Source organism: Corvus moneduloides, chromosome 6, assembly GCF_009650955.1.
Source record: "Corvus moneduloides isolate bCorMon1 chromosome 6, bCorMon1.pri, whole genome shotgun sequence".
NCBI classification, from domain to species: domain Eukaryota; kingdom Metazoa; phylum Chordata; class Aves; order Passeriformes; family Corvidae; genus Corvus; species Corvus moneduloides.
This window is the reverse complement of record NC_045481.1, coordinates 36475903-36497395: the sequence shown is the minus strand read 5'-3', so window position 1 is coordinate 36497395 and position 21493 is coordinate 36475903. Positions and strand designations below refer to the sequence as shown.

The window sequence follows — 21493 nt, the reverse complement described above, 5'->3', positions numbered from 1 at the left end:
AGTATTTGATACACAAAACAACTCCTGAGCTACTCAGTTTTCAATCTGGAGTAGTCAGCCAATGTGACACACTAGCTAAAGACTACAATCATTCCAAAACTGATTTATGAACAGACAAAACGTCTGGTGGGCTGAAGAGGGTAACAACCTACTACTGTCTGTCACAAACCTGAACTTACTGCAGTGAAAAATGACACAGGGTAAGTCTGTCATGTGTATGTTTGCTTTGCCCCGTGCAATCTTTCTTCTTCCTCTTATTCCAGGAGCTGAAGCAGAGATTACTTTAAGAGGAACACTGTCTATATGAACCAGCTATGCTCTGGCAAGAGAATTTCCCCACAGAACAGAATATTGTTTTATTTATCACTGTAAGGTAAAATTTTACAGTTGTTCTGCACTTAGAAGACTAGAGAACTGAGACCTTAGTTTTTTTATGTTTTAGACATTTTTATGTTTTGTACGTATCTTATTTAGTATTTATAATGATAATACCATATATTCAAGAGTTGCATAAATCCAGAAGCAGACTATTTCAGTAGCAGGCTTATTTCAACTATGAATGGAAAGCAAAAAGTCTCAAGCAAGCTAATGTACATAAATGTACCTTCTTTCCAATTCTCTTCCCTATCCCACAGGGGCAGGAGGAGGGTGGGGGAAATGAGCAAAAGGCTCTGTGGTACTTGGTTGCCAGCTGAGGTTAAACCACAGCAATAAAATAACACATTTTCCTACTTTTAAACTACTCAAAATATTTTTTCATAACTCAGCAGGGAATTTAGCCCATAGCTCAGAAAGAACTGGAAACCAAAGTTTCCAGTTTGATTTTCATTTGCTTCTATTTTCACCAGGAAACAAATTTTACTAGACCAAACCATCTGTCTTTCCACCACAATAGCTTTTAATTTCAAACAAATAGGACAGCTCTCACAGATTTTTCAGTTCCTGCAAGTTTAATGAAAATTGGTGATTAAAACAGAACCCAAATTAGTACACTGACACAGAGACAGATAGTTAAAATTCAATTAAAATGGCTCACATCCATCTTAAGAGACACCAACCAGTTGGTCAACCAGCATTAATTTTAGATGGCATGTAAATACATGCAAAGTCCCAAAAGTGCAACCAGGTACTGATCAGAAAGGTAGGGTGCAGTATGAAGCTGAAAATACTAAGAAATTTGGAGGGCATAAGGGAAACAGTACACAAAACAATAGAAAAACTGTAAGTTTCACCATTCATAGACTAATTTGTTTCAAAAAATAAGATCAAATCTCACTAGAAAAATTATTTCTTCTTTTTTTTTTTAAGGCTGTTACAGCTCATTCCCTGAGCATCTATAAGTTCTACAGAAAATAAAGGAACTGCTGAATCAAAATATAGAACAGCCACAGAGCACACTTCAGAATGTCTAATTTAAATTTCTAAGTTAAATTGTTTAATGATTGTTTGAATATGATACCAGTGTTCTGCACGCAACAGGAAAGGAGAAAAAAAAAACAATATACCCTTACAAAGTACTCTATCATTACCATTTTTCATGTCTCAACTATTTATCAAGCTGTTTCTTCAGGCAGGATATCATGTATTTGGTTTTATTTTTCACCCAAAACCTCCAAACTCCAGGTCATAAAGAACCTCTCTCTCAACACGCGATTTTCTTAATTTTTTTATTTAATTATTTAATTGCAAGATTATTCCATTGAGATGTTACAAAACAATGTCACACCGCATGAAATTCATATATCCATTCTACTTTTGTCACAAAGTCAACTGATAACGCTCTTTTTTTCATCTTTTGCATTAACTCACCACCTGCCTTTTTTACCTTTTACTGTCACACATGAGACACCAGCTGTCTGTCTCTGTAACACTGATTTCCTTCACTACTTCTTTGTCAGTAATACAACCAAACTTGGAAGGATCATGTTCAGTGGATGCTGAAAATGCTACATAAATACACTATAAGCTTGTGCCTCAAATAATCTCCCTCCATGTCCTTGAAGGAGGTTATAGTAGACAATAATTAATGTTATACCAATAGGTGTAGCACTGCTGTATCATTACAGCTGCACACATCTGTCACTGGCAGGTGTATCACAGCTATGCATTACTGAGGAAACTTTTGAAACTTAACAATCTAATAGTTATTTTAATCTCTCTATTAAAAATAATGTCTCACCGAACCAACGCCTATCTCCTCCCTACAAAATCATTACTAATTCAGAAATGGAACCTCAAATGACTGCCATAATTCCTTCAACTCAGGCACCCTGCTTATAAACCAATTAAACAAAAGGCTCTTGACTAAGTCCCTCCAGCAAATAACCATTTTCATGTAGGACACTTTGACATAAAAATCTAAACCTTCTACAATTTCTCCTGGTATTAAAGGAAGAAAAAACTAGGCTCCAGTCTTTGTTAACTTAGAGGACATAAGGGAGAAAATTAAGGAGTACATACAGCCTATTTAAGAATGATTTTATATGTTTACAGCTTGCATTGAATGACTGTGATATTATACAATAATTTCTCTTCTAAGAACCAAAAGTTATAAAGAAAATATAATGCTGTAATAATTCATCTTAGACTCTTCAACAGAATTCCATTTACTGCAACAAGATTTTTTTTCTTAAGTAGTTCATTTTTTAAAAAGCTATTAACTATCAAATGCTTAGAATTTCGAAGGAAATCTTGCAAACCTCAGCTACTTCCAAAAGTATATGCAGTGTAGTCTAACTGATGCAGATTTAGTTAAGAAAAGCTGAAAATATGGTTTAAAAATATTTGTTCCTTAGAAAACTTCTTTTTCTACAGTAGCAAAATGTACAAAATTTAATTTAATAGACATGGAAAGGCAGAAGTGGACTATCACAGGAAGAGAGAGTCAGATTAGAAAAAAATACTCCAGTTCTCTCTTCCCAGACTAGTTTTGAATCATTATTTATTTTTAAAATGTAATATTTATTTTTATTATTTATTTATTAATAAAAATATTTATTTTTGAAACAAAGAAAATACAGAAGACAGTTTTCAACTCTGTTTTCAGGAGCTTACTGCATTCTATTTGGCAGCTGAATTATATCACATATATGTCTATTGCTTTTTATTTTACAGTTATTTGTGTCGTAATAGCAGAACTGATTTTGCTAATTGTAAAACACACAATCAATGTGACAACATTGTTCAGATAAATTCAAAGATGTACACACTAAAATTTAAAAATATTTGTGTGCTTATGATTTCTTGTTCATTCTATGCCTTTCTGCTGATTTACAGAGAGTTCAGTACAAGTCTGTTACTTATTTTTAATGCTTTACAGTCCCAGCTGTAGCATCTTCACATGAAAGTGCTGAAGAGAAGCAGAGAGAGGCAGCTGTTAAGAAGGCTGGTCTCAAAATACATGGTTAAGATACCTGTCCTATGTCTGCAGAAAGCTGGTAACAATGAAAAATTGGACATAGTTTAGCTTTGTTAGGAACAAATTATTTACTCACAAGGTGGTGAGGCACTGGAACAGGCTGTCCAGAGAGGCTGCAGATGCCCCATCACCGGAAGTGTTCAAGCCCAGGTTGGATATGGCCTTGAGCAACCTGGTCTAGGTAAGGGAGTGGGAGCTAGGCAATCTTTAAGATCCCTTCCAACCCAAACCATTGTACAATTCTATGTGTTCAGGGCTTCTTCTCATTACTTTCTGTCTTTGTTGGACAAAGAATGAAGAAACTAATTTTAAAAAAAAGAATTATTTTAGGATTGCCCAGTTACAGACGCCTGATCCTGGGAACTTCTAATGCCACATTTTGGCACATACAAGTCTCTGCTTTGTAAGCATTGGTGCAGAGGTGTCCAATACACTGTGCATAACTTCCATGCAATTGCTGAGGAGGAAAAGTGACTTTTTATCACTTCCTTGCTCCAAACCATTATGTTGCAAGCTAATGGTGTATTCACTTTAAGAGACAACTTATAAAAAGTCTGCCCTGAAGTATACCAATGTGGAAAAGCCTCAGAGGACTATTACACAGAAACTTATTAACATATATTTTTCTTCCTCCATCATATAACCATAGAATCCATTTAGGTTGGAAAAGAACTCTGAGGAAAATGAAAAATATTTCAAGAGGGAAAATAAATACTATAGTCCTTGTTTAGGTGCACACATGGAATCCTCAGCTAATCACATCCCTCTGTAATGTACTGTTCAGGATTGAGAGAGGACATTACTGAGAAGAGATAGCATAAGGTAAATGCCAGCAACAAAATGCTTCTCAACAGGATGAAAGAATGACTGAACAGTACATTTACCAAAATGACATGGACCATTACCCTGCAAGCACAGGGTTTTCAACAGTTTTAGTCAAGTATGGAAGAGAGATCTGTTTGTGTTAATGTATTTTAGCCAACTATTTATTACATGCATGATACAGTGCCCTAAAAATTCAAACAGCTCCCTGGAACTCCCTTGTACTATTTATTTTCCATTAAATCCATTTAATACTGCACTCATAAACATGTCCTAGTTGTCCTTGGACTTCGCTTTAATCTGCGTCACTCAAACCAGAGGTGCGTCAAGGAACTGCTGAAAAAACAATGTATCTTACTGCTCTTTAACTAAAACCAAAACCAGATCCTTGCACAATTTTCTGGAGTTGACTGAAGTGCTGCAATCATTTAAACTTAATGGGTGGTCTCCATTTAACCCAGATTTTATTCTGAATGCAATGTTCAGTAACTATTCTTGAACAACTTTCAGTATACAGACTCTATTTGTAATACATTCACACAGTCAAGGGATTACTCAGTAGTTACCAGGCACAAATTCTAAATCACCAGGGGCACTGGGGCAAACAAAAAAAAACTGCACCAGTTTTAGTCAGTACTATCCATGGACCACTTCTGAGTCTTATTTCTTAAAGTTGTATTAATGTTCGCTATTATAGCATTTACTTGAAAAGAAGATTGAGAAACACATATAAGCAATCCATCTTTAAGCAGTCCATGAGATCAAACAGCCTTCAAAGAAGACAAAAGACTTGCAGTGACCATTTGGTTTACAAGAGTGTAGCTTCACCATTGCTCCTTTAGTTATTAAAACAATCCCACTCCTTTTCCCCATCATAAAAAGCATTTAATGGCTATAGTTTCCACTATTTCAGTACCATAAAAACAACGTTCTCTTCCAAATACAGAAATTAACAATCTGCAAATCTTCCGCCAAGACGACAGGAGGTAAGACAGAACAACGTGGAAGTATTCTCTAGACTTCCTCAGCAATCTAGATAATCCAGACCATTAACAGAAAGAAACGCCATGCAATTCAAATGCATAACCATTACCAAATTTTCACAAGAACCAAATGAAAATATGAGCATTCAAGAAATTTATACCTTCTGTCCCTGTATATAACTGAAGTACAATAGATTTCCAAAGCTTTCAAAATGGATATAATACTCTGCTTTGTTATCTACCAACACATTTTTGTGAAGCATTCTATGCAGGATTGTTTTGGCTTGTTTATTTGTTTGTTTGGAGGGGGTTGATGTTTCATCCTTTTATTGGTTGTTATTTCTTTTGGTTTGGTGTTTGGGGTTTTTTTTAAGAACTCAGCTTCATAAACTACATTTTTAGGACTCCACCTGTACCCTAAAGTGAAACTTGAAGATAAAACCTCATTTGCTGGAAAATCCTCAGAACCTGAGGGCACTGAAGAAAGGCAAGCAGCACTTAGCTGATTTGTACAGAAACACCTGAATAGAATAATATGTGCATTGTTTGATGTGAACCAATTTGTAACTGCTTCCCTAGACAATAAAAAATCTAGACATTTGCATTCACAATTGCTTTCACTGCATTTTTCTAAGGGTCAGACTTTACAGCAGCTGGTGTTATCTTTTGCTTTAGCAGAAGTCAAAGACAATTTTTGTTACTGACAGGTCACCAATAAAGAGCACGAGTAATGCCTCAGAAAATTTTGGTGGATACTCTGTTGCCTTTGGATTTGAATACTTTTGTTAATATTCAGAGTAAGTAAATACCGTAAAATACTTTAAACCTCCTTTATGTTAAAAGAACAAAATTTTGATTTTTTTTTTTTACTTGTTTTCAAATAAATACAGGAAAATTTAGACACTCAAAATTAAGGTCATACTAAAAAGACCTATAATGGTGAGAACTGTGACGAAGCTCTTCATTTTGTTTAAGTAACCACCGAAGAATGACCTAAAATCTAGTCACTGGGAAGAGCAGGAGAAAGGTGGGGAGATGGGGGAATGCAGTCATAGGGTAGCTCTCCCCTTGACCTAAAAAGCCTTATTTATGAAAAATACAACAATTCCACAAACCAAACAGTCTCCTCTGAATACATTTCAACCCACTAGTCAGGATACTCTCAATAAAGTAATCCCACATTCCAAACTAAGTACCATATTGGGCAAAAAGGAATTTTCTCCTTCAGTTATCTTTGCTGAGTCCAAATCATCAGATTCAGGGGACTGGCTGTTAATCTGAACAATTCTTTAGGCTGCCAGTCAATGAGACCTGTATACTGAGTAGAAAAACACTGATGTTTTAGATAAAAAGGTTTTATCTAAATGCCACCTTCTTATGGATAGTTTTTTAATTCTGTTACTCCCTAGCTTTGTCACCTCAGCTTGCATACATGTTATCCTCTTTGTAAAACAAATATAATTCAGTTATTTATAATTTCCAATCCACATAAATAAAAGACCACAAAACTCAGGCCTGTGATAATATATGGTGGTTGAATTTATGGATTTTTAAAGAATTATGACCTAAAATTCTTTTTTAAAGGTTAATCTTCTTAACAGCACAGACTAGTGTCTTTTTTTTTTTTTTCTGCTTTCTTTGTGTTAAATTTAATAGTACCTCAAAAAACAGTTGTGGTTAAGGGGTTAAGGTTCACTTTAAAACAGGAGTGATGAAAACTGCCTAAGAGCCGGCTGCAGTTCTGATGATGTTAAAAATGCAAATGTCCTTCGCATTTTGTCCCTCAAGGTTTTCTATTTCTGTACCACAGCTGACACCTTCACTTTCCATTTTCACCATGTAAACAGAGACATGGAAATTCGATGGCTGTATGAAGTTAGGTTTACATTCAAAAAGAATCATATATTCTTTGTCTCAATTAGAAAGCAAAAAGATGATAGTACTTACTTCAGCTATCTCTAAGACAATAGCAAACAAAATGGTAGGTACTACATCTTCAAAAAGCAATAAACAGCAGACTATGAATCTACTAAAATTTATACTATATAAATACACTAAATTTGCATCCTGCTAAATGCATTTGCTTGATGATTAAGAGTATCCCCACAATTAAATTCTAATTATCCTGCTTTGTAGTAATCAACTCTTATCTACACTATTAATTCATTTATTGGCTTCCTCTCTCCAACAATTTATTTGCTTGCCTGTGTTTCATCCTTCTTTCTTTTAACAGCCTACATCATCCCCAGCAGTTTTTGTTCTCCTTCCAAACTCAATTTTCTCTCTTCTGATCTTTTCCATCCCCAGAGAAGGCTCCTCCCACCAATTAGTGGTTCCTTATCTACTTCCATTATACAATTTAATTCTACATCTACCTCAAATACCTGCAATCCTAGTATTGTCCCCAGCATGTAAAATTTGGTTTCAGAAGCCTATACACATACATATTACTGTCTGAGTTTCCATACTCTTCATCTCATTTCCAGCTATATCACTGTTTAAGTTTTCACAAAAGTATAATAAGTCAAAATATGTTCCAAACAGTCAAGGAGCCAGGGTTCAAGCCACTGAGAACACAGTATAGTAGCAGAAAAGTTTGTTCATGCGCCACTTGTTTATGTTTTCTACAATTCAGAATAGACTGATACATTACTTCTTAGATACTACATTTGGATGCTCAGAACAATTTCATTCTAATAAAAGAGTACAAGATCTGCACACAAATCCACCTACAGAAAAAAACCCCAAACAAATAAAAACTCAACTCAAAACTACTCACTGTAAATACTGAAATACATGTTAATAGGCCAACCACATTTCCAAAGACTTTATCTACAGGAGTTGCATGATGCACATTTGTCGTTACCTTTCATTCATCTTTCACAAACCTACGAAACACAACAAATGTTTGTTTCTGACTTTTAAGTTCTAACCAGGTAATAGTGTCAGATCATACAACTTAATAAACTGTAGCTCTTCTCTACTCTCTTCCACATGTTTATACATTTTACAAATATTTTATTACTGAATACAACAGACATATCCCTCTCTCTTTGAAGTCAGCTCCTCACAAGCATAGTCATTCAGATAGCTGCAAGACAGGACAACTTCCTTAAAATTAATCAATGTCAAAATTAGCAGTTAAAATGTTTTATTTTACTGCAGTAATTCTGAGAGGGAACTATCTGCAGCATGAAAAGGTGTGCAAAGCTATGCTTTTTCTTTGTGCTTTAAATTAAATCATTTTTCTTCCAGTTTCGAAGATTCACATAGACCACTGTAGTAAAATGATACTACAACTAGAAAACTGCAACTACAACAAATTAATTTTAAGGCTAATATCTGGAACAAGTAGGAAACTGTCTCTGCTAACTGAATAACCCAAGAGAATGTAAAACCCCTGGATCCTTCAGATGAGTAATAAAGGCATTTGCTTTTGACAATATGTTCAGACACTGGGTCAGACTAATAAAGCTTGAACACGTTTTCATTACGTAAAATTTTCCCTCAAAATACTCCCTCCTGTAATTTCCGGAAATTACCTCTTACCCCTCTTTATTAAGAGGAGAGATATTTTCCTGCAAGGAAAATGCTAAATTTAAAATTACAGTCCAGATAATGATTATGGAATACCAGAAAAGATTAGTCTTTTTCTAACAGTTGTTGCATTACATTTATAATCAATTTTACCCCTTTTCACAAACTTTACAACAGATTACTACCTACACAGTGGACATGTAAAAATAAGCTTAGAACACTGCATTCCCTTTGTAGGGAAGAGAAGGGAAGAGAATAAAGACAGCTACAACTACAATATACTGGAGATGTATTATTTCACTCTTTTCTGAAAAAGAATTCTGATATTGCTGGATGAGGAAATTCTGTAGTTCTAGACAGAGGCTATAAAAGGCTATTTCAGCTGCAGTGTGTGAAAAGATTATGTTAAAAAAGCAAAAGAGGCAATAACAGAAGTACCAGAGAAATCAGGAAGAACAAAGAAGAAATTTGACACTAGTTTTTACAAACACAAAACATATGTTTCTGTGTTTACATAGAAATTCATGACCAGTTTTAAAAGCATGTGGAACTCCTCTGCTCTTTAACTCCATGCCATCCTTGGCATTGAAAGTTTGGGTCAGATGGACTGGATGACCCAAACAACACATTATTGGCTAGGCCCCCAAGTTAATATATGAGGAAAACCTAACTGATGATTCCCAAGAGATATCTGTTTCCCTTCTTAATTATTTGTGTCCCTCAGTTATGTAAAAATCAGTGCATCCTTCAGCAGTAGTTCACATGAAAACTGCTGTTGCTTACTGACTTCAAAAGTTTTTCATGAAGAAGAGACTCTGATGCATACAAAAATGTGTGAATAGAGGTGACATTAACACCTACAGAAGAAATTAGATTCCATCTTATTCTTGGTGGATGAATTACAACGTTATCTCCTTGAATTTTTTTCCCTTTCAAAATCAGTTTTACTGCCATTTGGCTGCTGCAAACCAAAGGTTATTGTAGCTAACCTAATGCAAATCCCATGGAGAAAAAAAACAGTGAAATGGACTGACAATGCTGGCTCCTCAGTTCTTTATACAGATAGTCCATAGGTGACACTCAAAAATGCAATGAAAAACACAGTAAGCACTACAAGTGTTGAAAACCTTTTTTCTTTAAATACCGCTTTCTGAGAAGCTTTTTATATTAAATCTGCATTTTTCAAAACAGTACTTAGAAACAGCTACAGCTGAATGGACTCCCTGGTAGCATGGTTTTAACAGTCCTAAATCACCATGGAGTCTGACATTAAGATGGGCAGTACAAAGATGAACTACATCTCTGAAAACAACACACTGAGATGTCTTAGGAGATGACAGGCATGACAGGCAACTCTGGGGGATCCTTCAGTACAGAAAAATGGCATAAAATTAGTTCGGATCATCTTCAAGAAAGGATTTCTTGTTCTAAGTTCTCTGCCTTGACCATTCTTTCAGGTAAGAAGTCTAAGGAGACACCATAACTCCTCAGGAAGAGAATAAACTGACAACAAAAAATCCTCTCTCCAAACCTGTCCATAACAAACAACTAACAACAGCCTGTCGTGGCTTAGCCAGCAACCAAGCCCCACCCAGCCACCCACCCACTCCCCAACAGCAAGATAGGGGAAAGAATCAGAGAGGTAAAAGCCAGAAAACTCATGGTTTGAGATAAAGAGAGTCAAACAGGGAAAGGAAAACTAGCACTATAAAAAGCTAGTCAACAAGCCAACCTTAACTATGGAATATGTTTTCATGAAGAGAGTATTATGTTTTTGGAGAACATGCTTTTACATTGTTCTGCATTATTTGCAGTATCTGCTGAAGAAAGCTAATGAAGCTTAGAAGGATAGCCTTAAGGAGAAGCACATAGCACATTTAATGAAAATATTAATAAATCCTATTAGTAAGCAAGGCCAACAGCATGACTGCTCTCTATCCAAGAACCATTTCTCTTACACACAAACAAAACTGTCTTTCTCCCCACCATCACTGCACTCTACAAATATTGATTACACTGTCAAACACTACTAAAGAATTTCAACTGAAGAATTACTTCAGTTATATTGTAGGGCACTGCAATGAAAAACAAAAGGCAAGAGGTAGCTTTTACAAAAGAAAGAATATAATATTGAATTTTCCGTTATTTATTTTTTCTGAAAATATTACCATTGGTGTACATATAGAGACAATCTTGGGAATTGTTTTCTCCTTGAAATTACAGATTAGTTTAAAAAACATTATAAGCAGCCACACACAGGACACAACAAGAACACTGAGAAATGAAAAAAATATATATAAAATTACTTAAAATGTTTAGCTCACCTTTCCAACAGCAGCAGGCACTCTGTTGGCCTTCCCTGATCTTTGCTTTCATTGCAGTGTCCAGCATTACAGCTGAAGGAATAGAGTACAGCAGAACCCCACTAATTTACCTTACTAATTCACATACCTCATAATCTGCACACAAAAATCTGCTACTTTCTCAACTTCTTAGGCAAAATAAAAGTGAAAATCCTGTTGAGAAGGCTTCTACTACTCAATTTGCATCATATTTATAAATATGCTACACAATATTGACTAGTACATTATTCAGTGTTGCCATCAAAATGTAAACTAATCTACCTTAATAAAGAAAATGTTTTTAAACATCGCCATGTACAATGGTAGTGACTTGCTCATTTTGAAACTTTGAAATTAACAAAACTAACTGCCCACCAGTGAATTAGGGAGGCTCTACTTACTTAAAATTGTAATTTCCTCATTGATATGTTTTTACCTACAATTTTCTTCAGACTGCATTGCATTGGGAATACAACAACTACACTTAACTATGTCCTATCACTATTTTAATTATTCAGACTTTCTCTTTCAGAAGATTATATATATTCCATTTAGTGTCTGACTTTTACTTTTTTCTCCTCAGATTTTGTTGGTTGGTTTTTTGGGTTTTTTTTAAATGCAGTATAAGATACCAATTGAAATTCAATTCTGGTATATTATTCTGACACTTAATGAAAACCTATTTACCCCTTGATTTTCCAAACCAAATGACAGATTATCTCAAAATATCTTACACATATACCTCCATCTCACACCAAAACCCAGAAACCTGAATCATACCCTACTGCCAGTCTTTTAACACAATCAATAAATTACATGGCATTTCTGATCTGAGATGGCGTTTATCAAGTTTAGAATAGTTACCAGTTCAACACAACTCCCATACTTCTCCAGAAGAAAAGACAGCATACTACCACATTCAAGTATTTGAATTTCAACTGTGAAAAAAATCTTACTGGTCTGACATCACCACATGAGTTGGTAAATTGCCGTGCTAAGCCAAAATCCAGCATAAAGCACTTCCTACAGGTGCTTGGAAAACGTCCCATAGCGAAGTTTGACTAGGAAGAAAAACAAATACAGATAGATATTAGATAAATACTCACAGGTTTCAATACGTTCACATATAATGCAACAACGCAACCAGAAAATTCATATTCTATTTCTCTATTCTTCCCCTATTTCTCTATTCTCTCTTCTATCTATCTCTATTCTATTTCTCTATTCTTTCTCTATTTCTCTATTCTCTCTTCTATCTATCTCTATTCTATTTCTCTATTCTTTCTCTATTTCTCTATTCTCTCTTCTATCTATCTCTATTCTATTTCTCTATTCTTTCTTCCTTCCATGTTTTCACTTCTACTGAACTCCCACTAAATTTGAAGAAAACATTGCTAAGAAAAACAGGCATCGAACCCAGCATATCTGAACAGTACCCTATATTGTCCAAAGAGATTGTCGTCTTACTTTGTCACTTAAAATATATTAAATTTTAGCAAGAATTTTCCAATCATGTCACCTTCTCACAGAATCTCAGCATTGCATAATTGATCACAAGGAAAACAAACAACCAAGAATGTCAAGATTTGACTTCAGCACAAAGCACAGTTAGCTCCAGCTAATTCTTTCTCACCTATTTCACTTGACACTCACTGCCTCTATGTCCTTTCCCTATTAAATGAAGGCTTAAATGGGGATGGGTCAGGGAGAATACTTTTATAAAAAGTTGCCAAGAAGAAGTGATGCAAATAAAATTTTCCTAATGTACAGAAATTTATTGGAAGTTTTATGTGAGCATCATTCAGCTGACAGGAAACTTAGCAAATATTTGCATCTGTCAGAAAACACAAAGATTTGCTTATTTTTTCCCCATTTACAAATTTTGACAGTTCAGAGTTCTAATGATATTTGTCATACAGAGCAATATTAAAAACAGGTGATTGAATTTCAGGAATAAATTCAAAGAAAATCAGAAAAAAGAGTAAGAACAAAAGCGTGATACCATCAGTATGGCACTCTCCTCCATAATGACATATTGACAATAGATCTTATTAGAATTGAACAAGAAAACAATATTTTTCTCATACAATCTTTCTTTTTCTTGTTTGTTGAAAATATATTACATACAAAAAATTTTCTATTGAAGGACTTATAAATACACTCTACAGTTAGTATCTATTCTTTTAGATTTATTATATGACAATATTAATTGCCAGTAGTCCAATACATTATGTCATATCTTATGGCAAATACTCTTGGTTACATGATGCTAAAGATAAGAGTTGGAAGTTTTAATTCAGAAAATTGCAAGGAAGCCTAAACTGGAGACAATGAAAAAGACCTAAGTTACTGTTGTTGTAATCCAACATTAATTAACAGAAAAAATCTGCCCTATCTGATGATTAAACAATCAATTTTTTGTCCCTTCTCATTTTTGCATTTTAGCATCTAGTACAGAACCTAACCTTACTTATGCGGCCATCTAATGACCACATCTTACTTGTCCATTTTAATGGGCGGACTTACTGGTTTAATGTCCCTGTGCAGGAATCCCACAGAATGAATACTTTCAATAGATTCCAAAATCTGCTTCCCAAGCCGCAGAGTGGTACTAATGGTGAATGTTCCTCGAGATTGGCTACGACGCAGGTCTGCCAAGTTTCGACCCTGAGAGAATTAAAAGGACATTTTCATAAAAAAAAACCCAAGAATCACAGATGGTGTCAAGTCTTCCTACTTCTTCTTTAGTTGTTCATAATTAACCATGAAGTACTTTCAGTACCTATTTTCGCACTCAAGGGTAACACATCTCACCTAAATGTAATGACTGTATGTCCCCAAGTATCTCCAACACTAAATTTAGAATCTGTCTTTGAAAATATGAACCTTAGTACCTTCCTATTCCTAAAAACATGGAACAAACTAATCCCTATTAGAAGGCCAGTACAAACACTATTAGTTAACACTGTATTTGTGTCATACCCAAAACGGCCACTGAGAAAGTGCTTGCTAAGTAAGACTTCTTCACACTCACTTCTTTAAGGAAAAGTACATAATTTAATTATACATTGCATCAAACAGATGAAAAATATATAATTATATTATGTAGGAAATGCAACCCCATGACATCACAGAACTCTTGTTCTGCTAAAATAACAGATGAACAACAGTATGAACTAGAACACATTTTTTCAGTATTCATATTCATCAGAATGTCATTAATCCCACAACTCTAAGTGCTAATCAGCTGTTTTATCCCTTTCTAAATGAACAAGTCTTTCAGTAAAATTGTTTTCTTTTACTTGCAAAGGGTAATTTTTTATTTTTACTTAAAAAGCCAACAAAATGCAGAAACCAATATAATACATTTTAGACTATCTTCAAGTGAAGACTTAAAAGGAATGTAAAATATCTCAGAAGACATCACAGTTCATTCTTCCAACAGTTGGGTCTTTCTCAGGATGCAAGCTTTCTCCTTTTTAAGAGAATTATGGAAAGGATATAAAAGCAAAAAGATATAAGGATGTGCTCAATTTAGGTTCACTCACTACAATGCATTTGTGATCCTTGGGTTTGTTTTTTTTTGTTTAGCATCCTCTAAAATTTTACTGGTTTTGTATATGCTTGGCTAATAAACCTAAACACACAAGCAAACATTGAGCTCTTTGATACACTAACCTGCAATTGCATGACCACATAGTTAAATCTGTCATTCCGTCCACATCCTATGAATCTACAGACATGATCTTTTCCTAAGAGAAAAAGAAGCAAATTAGCCAGTAATATTGAAATTCTATGGTTTATTCCTTGAAATACCTAGGAAATCACTGGAAAAGACAGTTATATATCTATTGAGATCTTTAATAAACTAAGCCCCATGCAGTTCAACAGCAATAAAACCAAAGTTAGTTCTACCTGCAACTAACCAGAAATTTTTGCCCATAATCTATGTAGCCCTACCACAGCTCTCACTCTTCCATAAGAAAACATGCATCACAACATGCCTAAATGTCCACAAATGTGGAGGATTTTGGACTGGAAAAGGTTATTTTCTTACAAAGCTAATGGCTTGTTATAGACAATATATATCCCTAGCCAATATTCCTCTTTTCTATTAGCTGCAGCTGCCATGGTGAAAGAAAACAGTAGTATTACTTGTGAGTTACGTTTTGTATTAAAAAATTGTAGAAAATGTTATTCAACTAATCCAATTTATTAATATCTTTCTCTAGAACACAATCCTTGCTGTTTAGCTACAAAAGATAAATTCAGCTCAGGTAACTTGGAACTGGAAAAAAAAAAATTTCAGAGTTTTGTTTAAGCTGATTTTCTTTAAAGCCTCCTCCTGTCCTAGGAGCAAATTGCAAAGGAGAAGACAGGTCAAAAATAATCTCCTTACTATCCTGCAGTTGTAAGTCAAAGCATAAGATTCCCCAGGTAAATACAGAGAAAAAAGCAAGCCAAAGGCTGCAGCTGGGAAACAGAAGGGGAATGCAAACCCATTGTCATTTTGGTACCAGTGTTCATTGACTTCAAGAGAAGCTGGGACCCCTTATGATCCCACTCTGCCCCACTCTACTACTGAACATGGAACTGTAGGATTAAAGTCCCTCAGGCCATTTATCTTCCTTTCTCACATCAATGGAAGCTACAGCCAACAGAAGGCTGATCGTCTCCAATGGTAGCTAAAGATGTGTAAAATTTGTCACCTAAGATTTCTATCATTAATTTCTTTACCCTTAGGATTACAAGAATGTCATAAACAGGGAAACCCCCCCCCATTAGTGCTTTCAAAACACCATAATGTCTACCTACAGATCTGAGGGGACTTTTTGCTACTGCTAAACTCATAGCTCCATCAAAACCCTAAAACTTGACCCTACAGCTTCTGAATATTTTCAATTCACTTGACAGAAGTGGCTGTCTCTTTCTTGCTTCCTCAGGAAGCTGCCTGACACATCCAATTAAAACAGGTAGGTAGGCCCTTTTAAACAAAGAATATCTTACAGGATTCATCAAAATAATTTATTTTAAAAGAAATCTCTACATTTCTGCAAATACATAAGTGCTAAACTTTAAGTATCGCTGGTTTTCCCACACTTTTTCCTTCTACCCATTTGTTCAAGTAAGACAGGCAATATTACAGACAGTATAATTTTATGAAGAAAAAGGATTAGCAGCAAATTTATCAAGATGAAATTTTGTATATTCATTGCTGCAGTTTCCATTATTGAAGCGTCATCTCAAATATTTATGATTAATTTTACAGCCACTTGTGGGTATTCTGAAGGAACATCTTCAGAGAAAAATACATGAGTCAGATTTTATCTGGCTAATTCAGTAAATGTCCAAAACTCAGTTTGGTCAGAGAAATCCCATTTTGACTGGAGCACTAACTCAGTTTATGTGGTAAATTCCCTAAGAACTCTTACATAAAACTGAGGAAAGAGGAAGGGGAGAAGTAGAGCCTTCATAACTTATTCAAATAGAATGATCCTCCCCCACTCCATTGGGGCTATACACACCTACTACAGCCTTTTCCTTAGCAGGAAAACAGTATTTTTTCACACCTGTGAGCTACATGGCTGGGCTGCAGGGCAAGATGATGATGGTAGCAGGCTGCAGCGAACAACTGTGCCCCTGAAAAACCTCCTAGGGAGGGTGTTAAGCCTGTGTGCCATTCCCCAGGCTGCTGCAGTGTATCACTACAGCAGCTTTACAGCCTACACCAGACACAGCCCATCACTAAATTATGCTCAAGAGCTGTAAATGAGTGAGGGAGAAGTCTGTAAGGTTGTGTGAGACAGAAACCAACTGAGTGAGTCTCACTCTCACTGAGTGAGATGTGATAAATCTGTCTTCTCCCATCTGACTGTGGGAACAGATGGCCTAACAACATGGTTAAACAAAACAACCATCTGTTGCAGCAGATTTATTTTTTTTAAAAAAAGCAAAAATAAAGAACCTAAAGAGTTAAACAATATTCTGCAACAATAATTAGGAGACAGCAGGGGGAAAAAAATTAAGATGTAATTGATGACTAAGCTGTAATAAATGGCCATATCAGTGAACCTAGTCCTCCGCCATAATTAAGAGAGAAGGCATACAGTTACTCACATATTCCAGCATGTTTTGCTAGCTCAGTCTTAAAAAGAGCTTCTTTGAAGCTTTTTATTAGTCACTGTACCATATACAAAGTTATTACTTTTATATACTTCATTATACCACACAGTTATTACTCATTTTACCCCCGCAATAATGACCACACTGTTTCAATTTTTAAAATTTCTGAAAGTAAAGAATGGTAAGAAATAGCACATCCCTGCACTTCTACCAACAGCTATTCTTATTTCAGTTTCACAGTTTCTGTGATATAAGATTCTAATAGAGATACACTCAAAAGCATGTTTATAATCCTGAAAATGTGCCTAAGCGCAGTATAGACTGGAAGAGCTTTTCTGCTCTATTGAGAGACATTACACCTGTTTATTTAGCTCTCTTCTAAAACCCTTTTTTTCATAATATTCCACAAATTGAACAATACTTTTTAAAAATCAGCTCCACACATCAAGAAAATTCTCAATGACACTGCAAGCTCACTGTCTCTCATTAAAAATAGAGGAAACTTTTCAAATATTTGAAAGTAAAAGGATTTTCATGACAATTCTATTCCTTCTATTCTATTCCTATGTCCAATGTAATTAGAATACCTTGCGAGACAAGAACCTAGGCCCTTTGAGAAAAGGAGAGTAATTATATACATATACATATATACATAAACACACACCAAAAAGGGATAGAAGAACAAGATAAAAGTTGGTCTCAGAGGATGTATGCTAATAGAAGGTTGTTACAAAAATATCCTAAAAGAACTGTTTTACAATTTCACCTGGGTCCGAATCTGCATGAAAAGAAAAAAATTGTCAAAAATAAGACTAATTTCTACATGATAAAAAAAGCATTTAAGAATAATAACAAAATCTTCAAGAAGCAATTACAAAGTTGTTTTTCTCCATTTTCGTCCACTTTTCTTGATTTTCCCTATGCTCCAAATTTTCGAGCCTCTTCCATACTGAAAACTTGTGAAGGTAAAGAAATTAATGCAAATGGCTCCTAGGAGCAAAGATTTTTGTAAAACATAAATGGTCTCTACCCTAATCTTATTTATAAAAAATCTTCTAAGTATGGATAAAAAAAGCTGCATGTAAAAATAAGGTACCGTATTTATGCAAATTATAAATCGCAGTATATGCAAAAGGTTCACCTTTGACCCATCTCTTCACTGTGTTTGCTTCACTGATCACTTACAACATTCTCTATCTAAAACCAGAGCAGTAATAGTGTTAAATTTGGAGCTTCCACAGCAATGACTAGAGGTCACCTCTAGTGTTACTATCATCACCAACCTTTGTCTTTTTTTTCTTTTTCTTTTTTTTTTTTTTTTTTGTGCAAGAGAGCAACAAGATATAAAAAGTAAAGAATAATATATTTAAATTGTTTTCTCATAAGAAAGATTGTCAAAAGTGTTATTTCTAAAGATCTCACACAAAATCTGCATTTCAGCTATATAAAAGCTTCTATTTATTATTTTCTCAGAGAAATAATATTGAGGAAATAAATAACAGAAATATTTATTTGGATTATGTATTTTGTGGATTATTAGTCTCAGTGGATCTGTTGTGCAGGTGTTTCATTGCTCTGTTCTTTTTATCTAGACGTTTCCCATGATTCAATAGAACCAAAGACTCTTCTGCAGGAAGACTTGGGTTGTTTGGAATTGCAGTTTCCTTATCAGTATTCCTCTGAGAAAATAACTTCTGGAAGGCCCTATGGCAATTATTCACACATAAATATTTTATTATTTCATCTTTTTTTTTCCACAAATATTTCAAAAGATAAAAAAGTTTTGTCTAAGAAAAAATCACTTTTCTAATATTTTAACTGAAACTCAGCTATACTTTAACTTAAAGTAGAAAGTTAAAATGCACTCCAGTTATGCAGTCCTATATAAGGTCATGTTTTCATAAACACATTGGCACTGTAGTGCTACCAAATTCCAGTATTTTCTTTCAGATCTATTAATTTCCTTATCATTTAGTTGCTTCATCTACACCACTTTAAAGACTCTGGGTTTTGTAAAAAAAGAATCAAGCTCATGTGTGCAGAAAAAAACCACAAACCCTTGGAAAAATTAATTCGGAGCATTTATAAACCCCAAGAGTTACAGAGTATTTTGCTCTTCAAAACTCACTCTATTTAGGATAATTTCTTTCAAGAACCCTGACAAATGTTTTGCAAACTTTCAATTGGCAATACTAAAATTTACTATTCATCTCTGGACTAGAAACTTTAAATTTGAAGAAAATCTAGCCCAGCTACATAATACTAGATGCTTTTGTGAAATCCTTTAAACAGAGAAAAGCGTAGTTTGTTAACATCATAACATGTGACATGCTTGCCCTCTTAAATCTATAGAGGCTGTCAATTTCTGCTGCAGTGTGACCTTTACAGCACATTAAGCAGCACCATATGTCATGCAGATTTTGTTTTATTCAAACTAAGAGTTTGGAAAAATTTGGCTGCTGACAGGATTGCATGTATTATTCAGAATCTTCCAGATTAAAAATAAAAAAATTTAAATAAAAAGTTGCCCTTTAAATTTTCTTTCTGTAATCTTGTGTTATGAAAAGCAATGAAGAGAAGCCACTGCATATTTCTCTGTATTGATAGCTTCATTAAAGGATCTAAAGGTACAGAAAGTGCGACTATTCAAACTCTGATTCAAGGAACTGAATCCTAGAAGTATTTCAGGACTTTACATGCCAGTAATTTTTTCCTACAAGTTACAGTACTTCAAAGTTGAAGCATTTGCTTGTGGGGATTTTTTAAAATATGTTTCCCATTTCAACATTAGAATTCTTAGCAATACCACAAAGCAAAGAAAACAAATATTCTTATCCCGGATGCTGTGTGAAGGACCCTCACAGATTCGATGCTACATAGTACAGAAAAAAAAGACCATCTTAGAAGAAAAAATAAAAACAAGAATAACAACGAAGTCTAGAGCAAAAAACAAAGAGAAGATATGGATTCATAATAAACTAAATCTGAACAGAGGTTTTTGCAGCAATTGAATTTTTTGTTGTTCTTTTTATTTTCATGTCATCCCATTTCGAAGAAAAGCTTCCCTGTAGCAAAACTTTCAGAATCTGAAAGAGCTTCTATTCCACTTCTAATAATCATTTACCAATAACCTGCAGAATATAGGAAATATTTACTCAAAGTATTATTTTAATTACAATGATTTTTTAAAAGAAGATACACTGACATTCTACTTCTTGCATATCCAAGGTACAGCCCTACCTTGCAGCTTCTTCAACACAGCTACTTCCATTTTCAGCACTTGCTTTGGCTGCTGAGCTGATTCGACCTTCAGTGCAACGTTTTCCCGAGTAAGCAAGTCCAGTGCATCGTAAATTTCTCCAAACCCTCCACCTCCTATTTTCCTCAACTATATTGGGGAAAAAGAAAGAACAAAAACATATTTTAAAGAGAGGAGAAGAAAGTAATTAAAACAGCAATACTTCTTTGTTCTGCCTGTCATACCACAAAGGCCGTTGTATTACAAACAGATTTTAAAATAACCATCATATCCTTCAGTACATGAAAGAGCTACTGAATAATTGACAAAGGTATGGCTAACCACAGTTTGGAATAGAACACACCTGATCTCCATCTGCACTATTGTATATAGTATAATAGAAGAGTGCAGTAGTATCCCCAGCATGAATCTGGGCAAAGTCAGCATGCTGAATAAAGACTTTCCTCAAATAGTCACACAGAGCCCAGAGATCGTCAAAGACAAATGCACAGTGACATTTTTAAAATATGCCATCTTTTTCTCTTTTCAGAAGTATGCACACTGAACAATAAAGGTATAAAGTTATACAAGTTTTTGGACTTCCTGAAAAGAGACAGTATTTTCAATTATATGGAGTGACTTACACACAGCAGCTAAATCATAAATTATAAGAAATGGCTACGATTTCTTTGAATATACATTTCCAGTGTTACTCACATTTACCTACAATTCATCACTACCATTCTTTTTAGCAGACAGACTAAAGAAACTTGCAGCACTAAAAGTTTCATCTGTGCAAGGAACAGGCAAAAAGAATGCTCATGGCATAGTAGGTAGTTTGCACTACATTCAGAGCAAATATTAATAGGTGTCTGTTCACTCTGCTTTAAGTGGTCACAGGGAACAGACTTCTTTGGTTTTCAATATCAAAAATGTCAGAGTTGTTTCACAAAATGCCTCCCCTGGCTAACATTCCAAAGCTGATAAAAGAGAAAAGGAGACAAAAAGAACTTACCCTACGACTGACATG

At 34.7% G+C, this 21493-nt stretch overlaps 1 protein-coding gene across 2 annotated transcripts in view; it reads right to left on the bottom strand.

Annotated features, from left to right (window-relative positions):
* The window catches only part of TTBK2 (tau tubulin kinase 2), an 85392-nt gene that overhangs the window by 39325 nt on the left and 24574 nt on the right, over positions 1-21493 (bottom strand). For both annotated transcript variants that reach the window (XM_032111533.1, XM_032111534.1), the window contains exons 3-6: positions 20466-20613; positions 14781-14854; positions 13629-13769; positions 12059-12163 (exon numbers count right to left, since the gene is read on the bottom strand). In XM_032111533.1, the coding sequence (XP_031967424.1) occupies positions 12059-12163; positions 13629-13769; positions 14781-14854; positions 20466-20613 (468 nt within the window). The remainder of the gene's footprint in view (positions 1-12058; positions 12164-13628; positions 13770-14780; positions 14855-20465; positions 20614-21493) is intronic.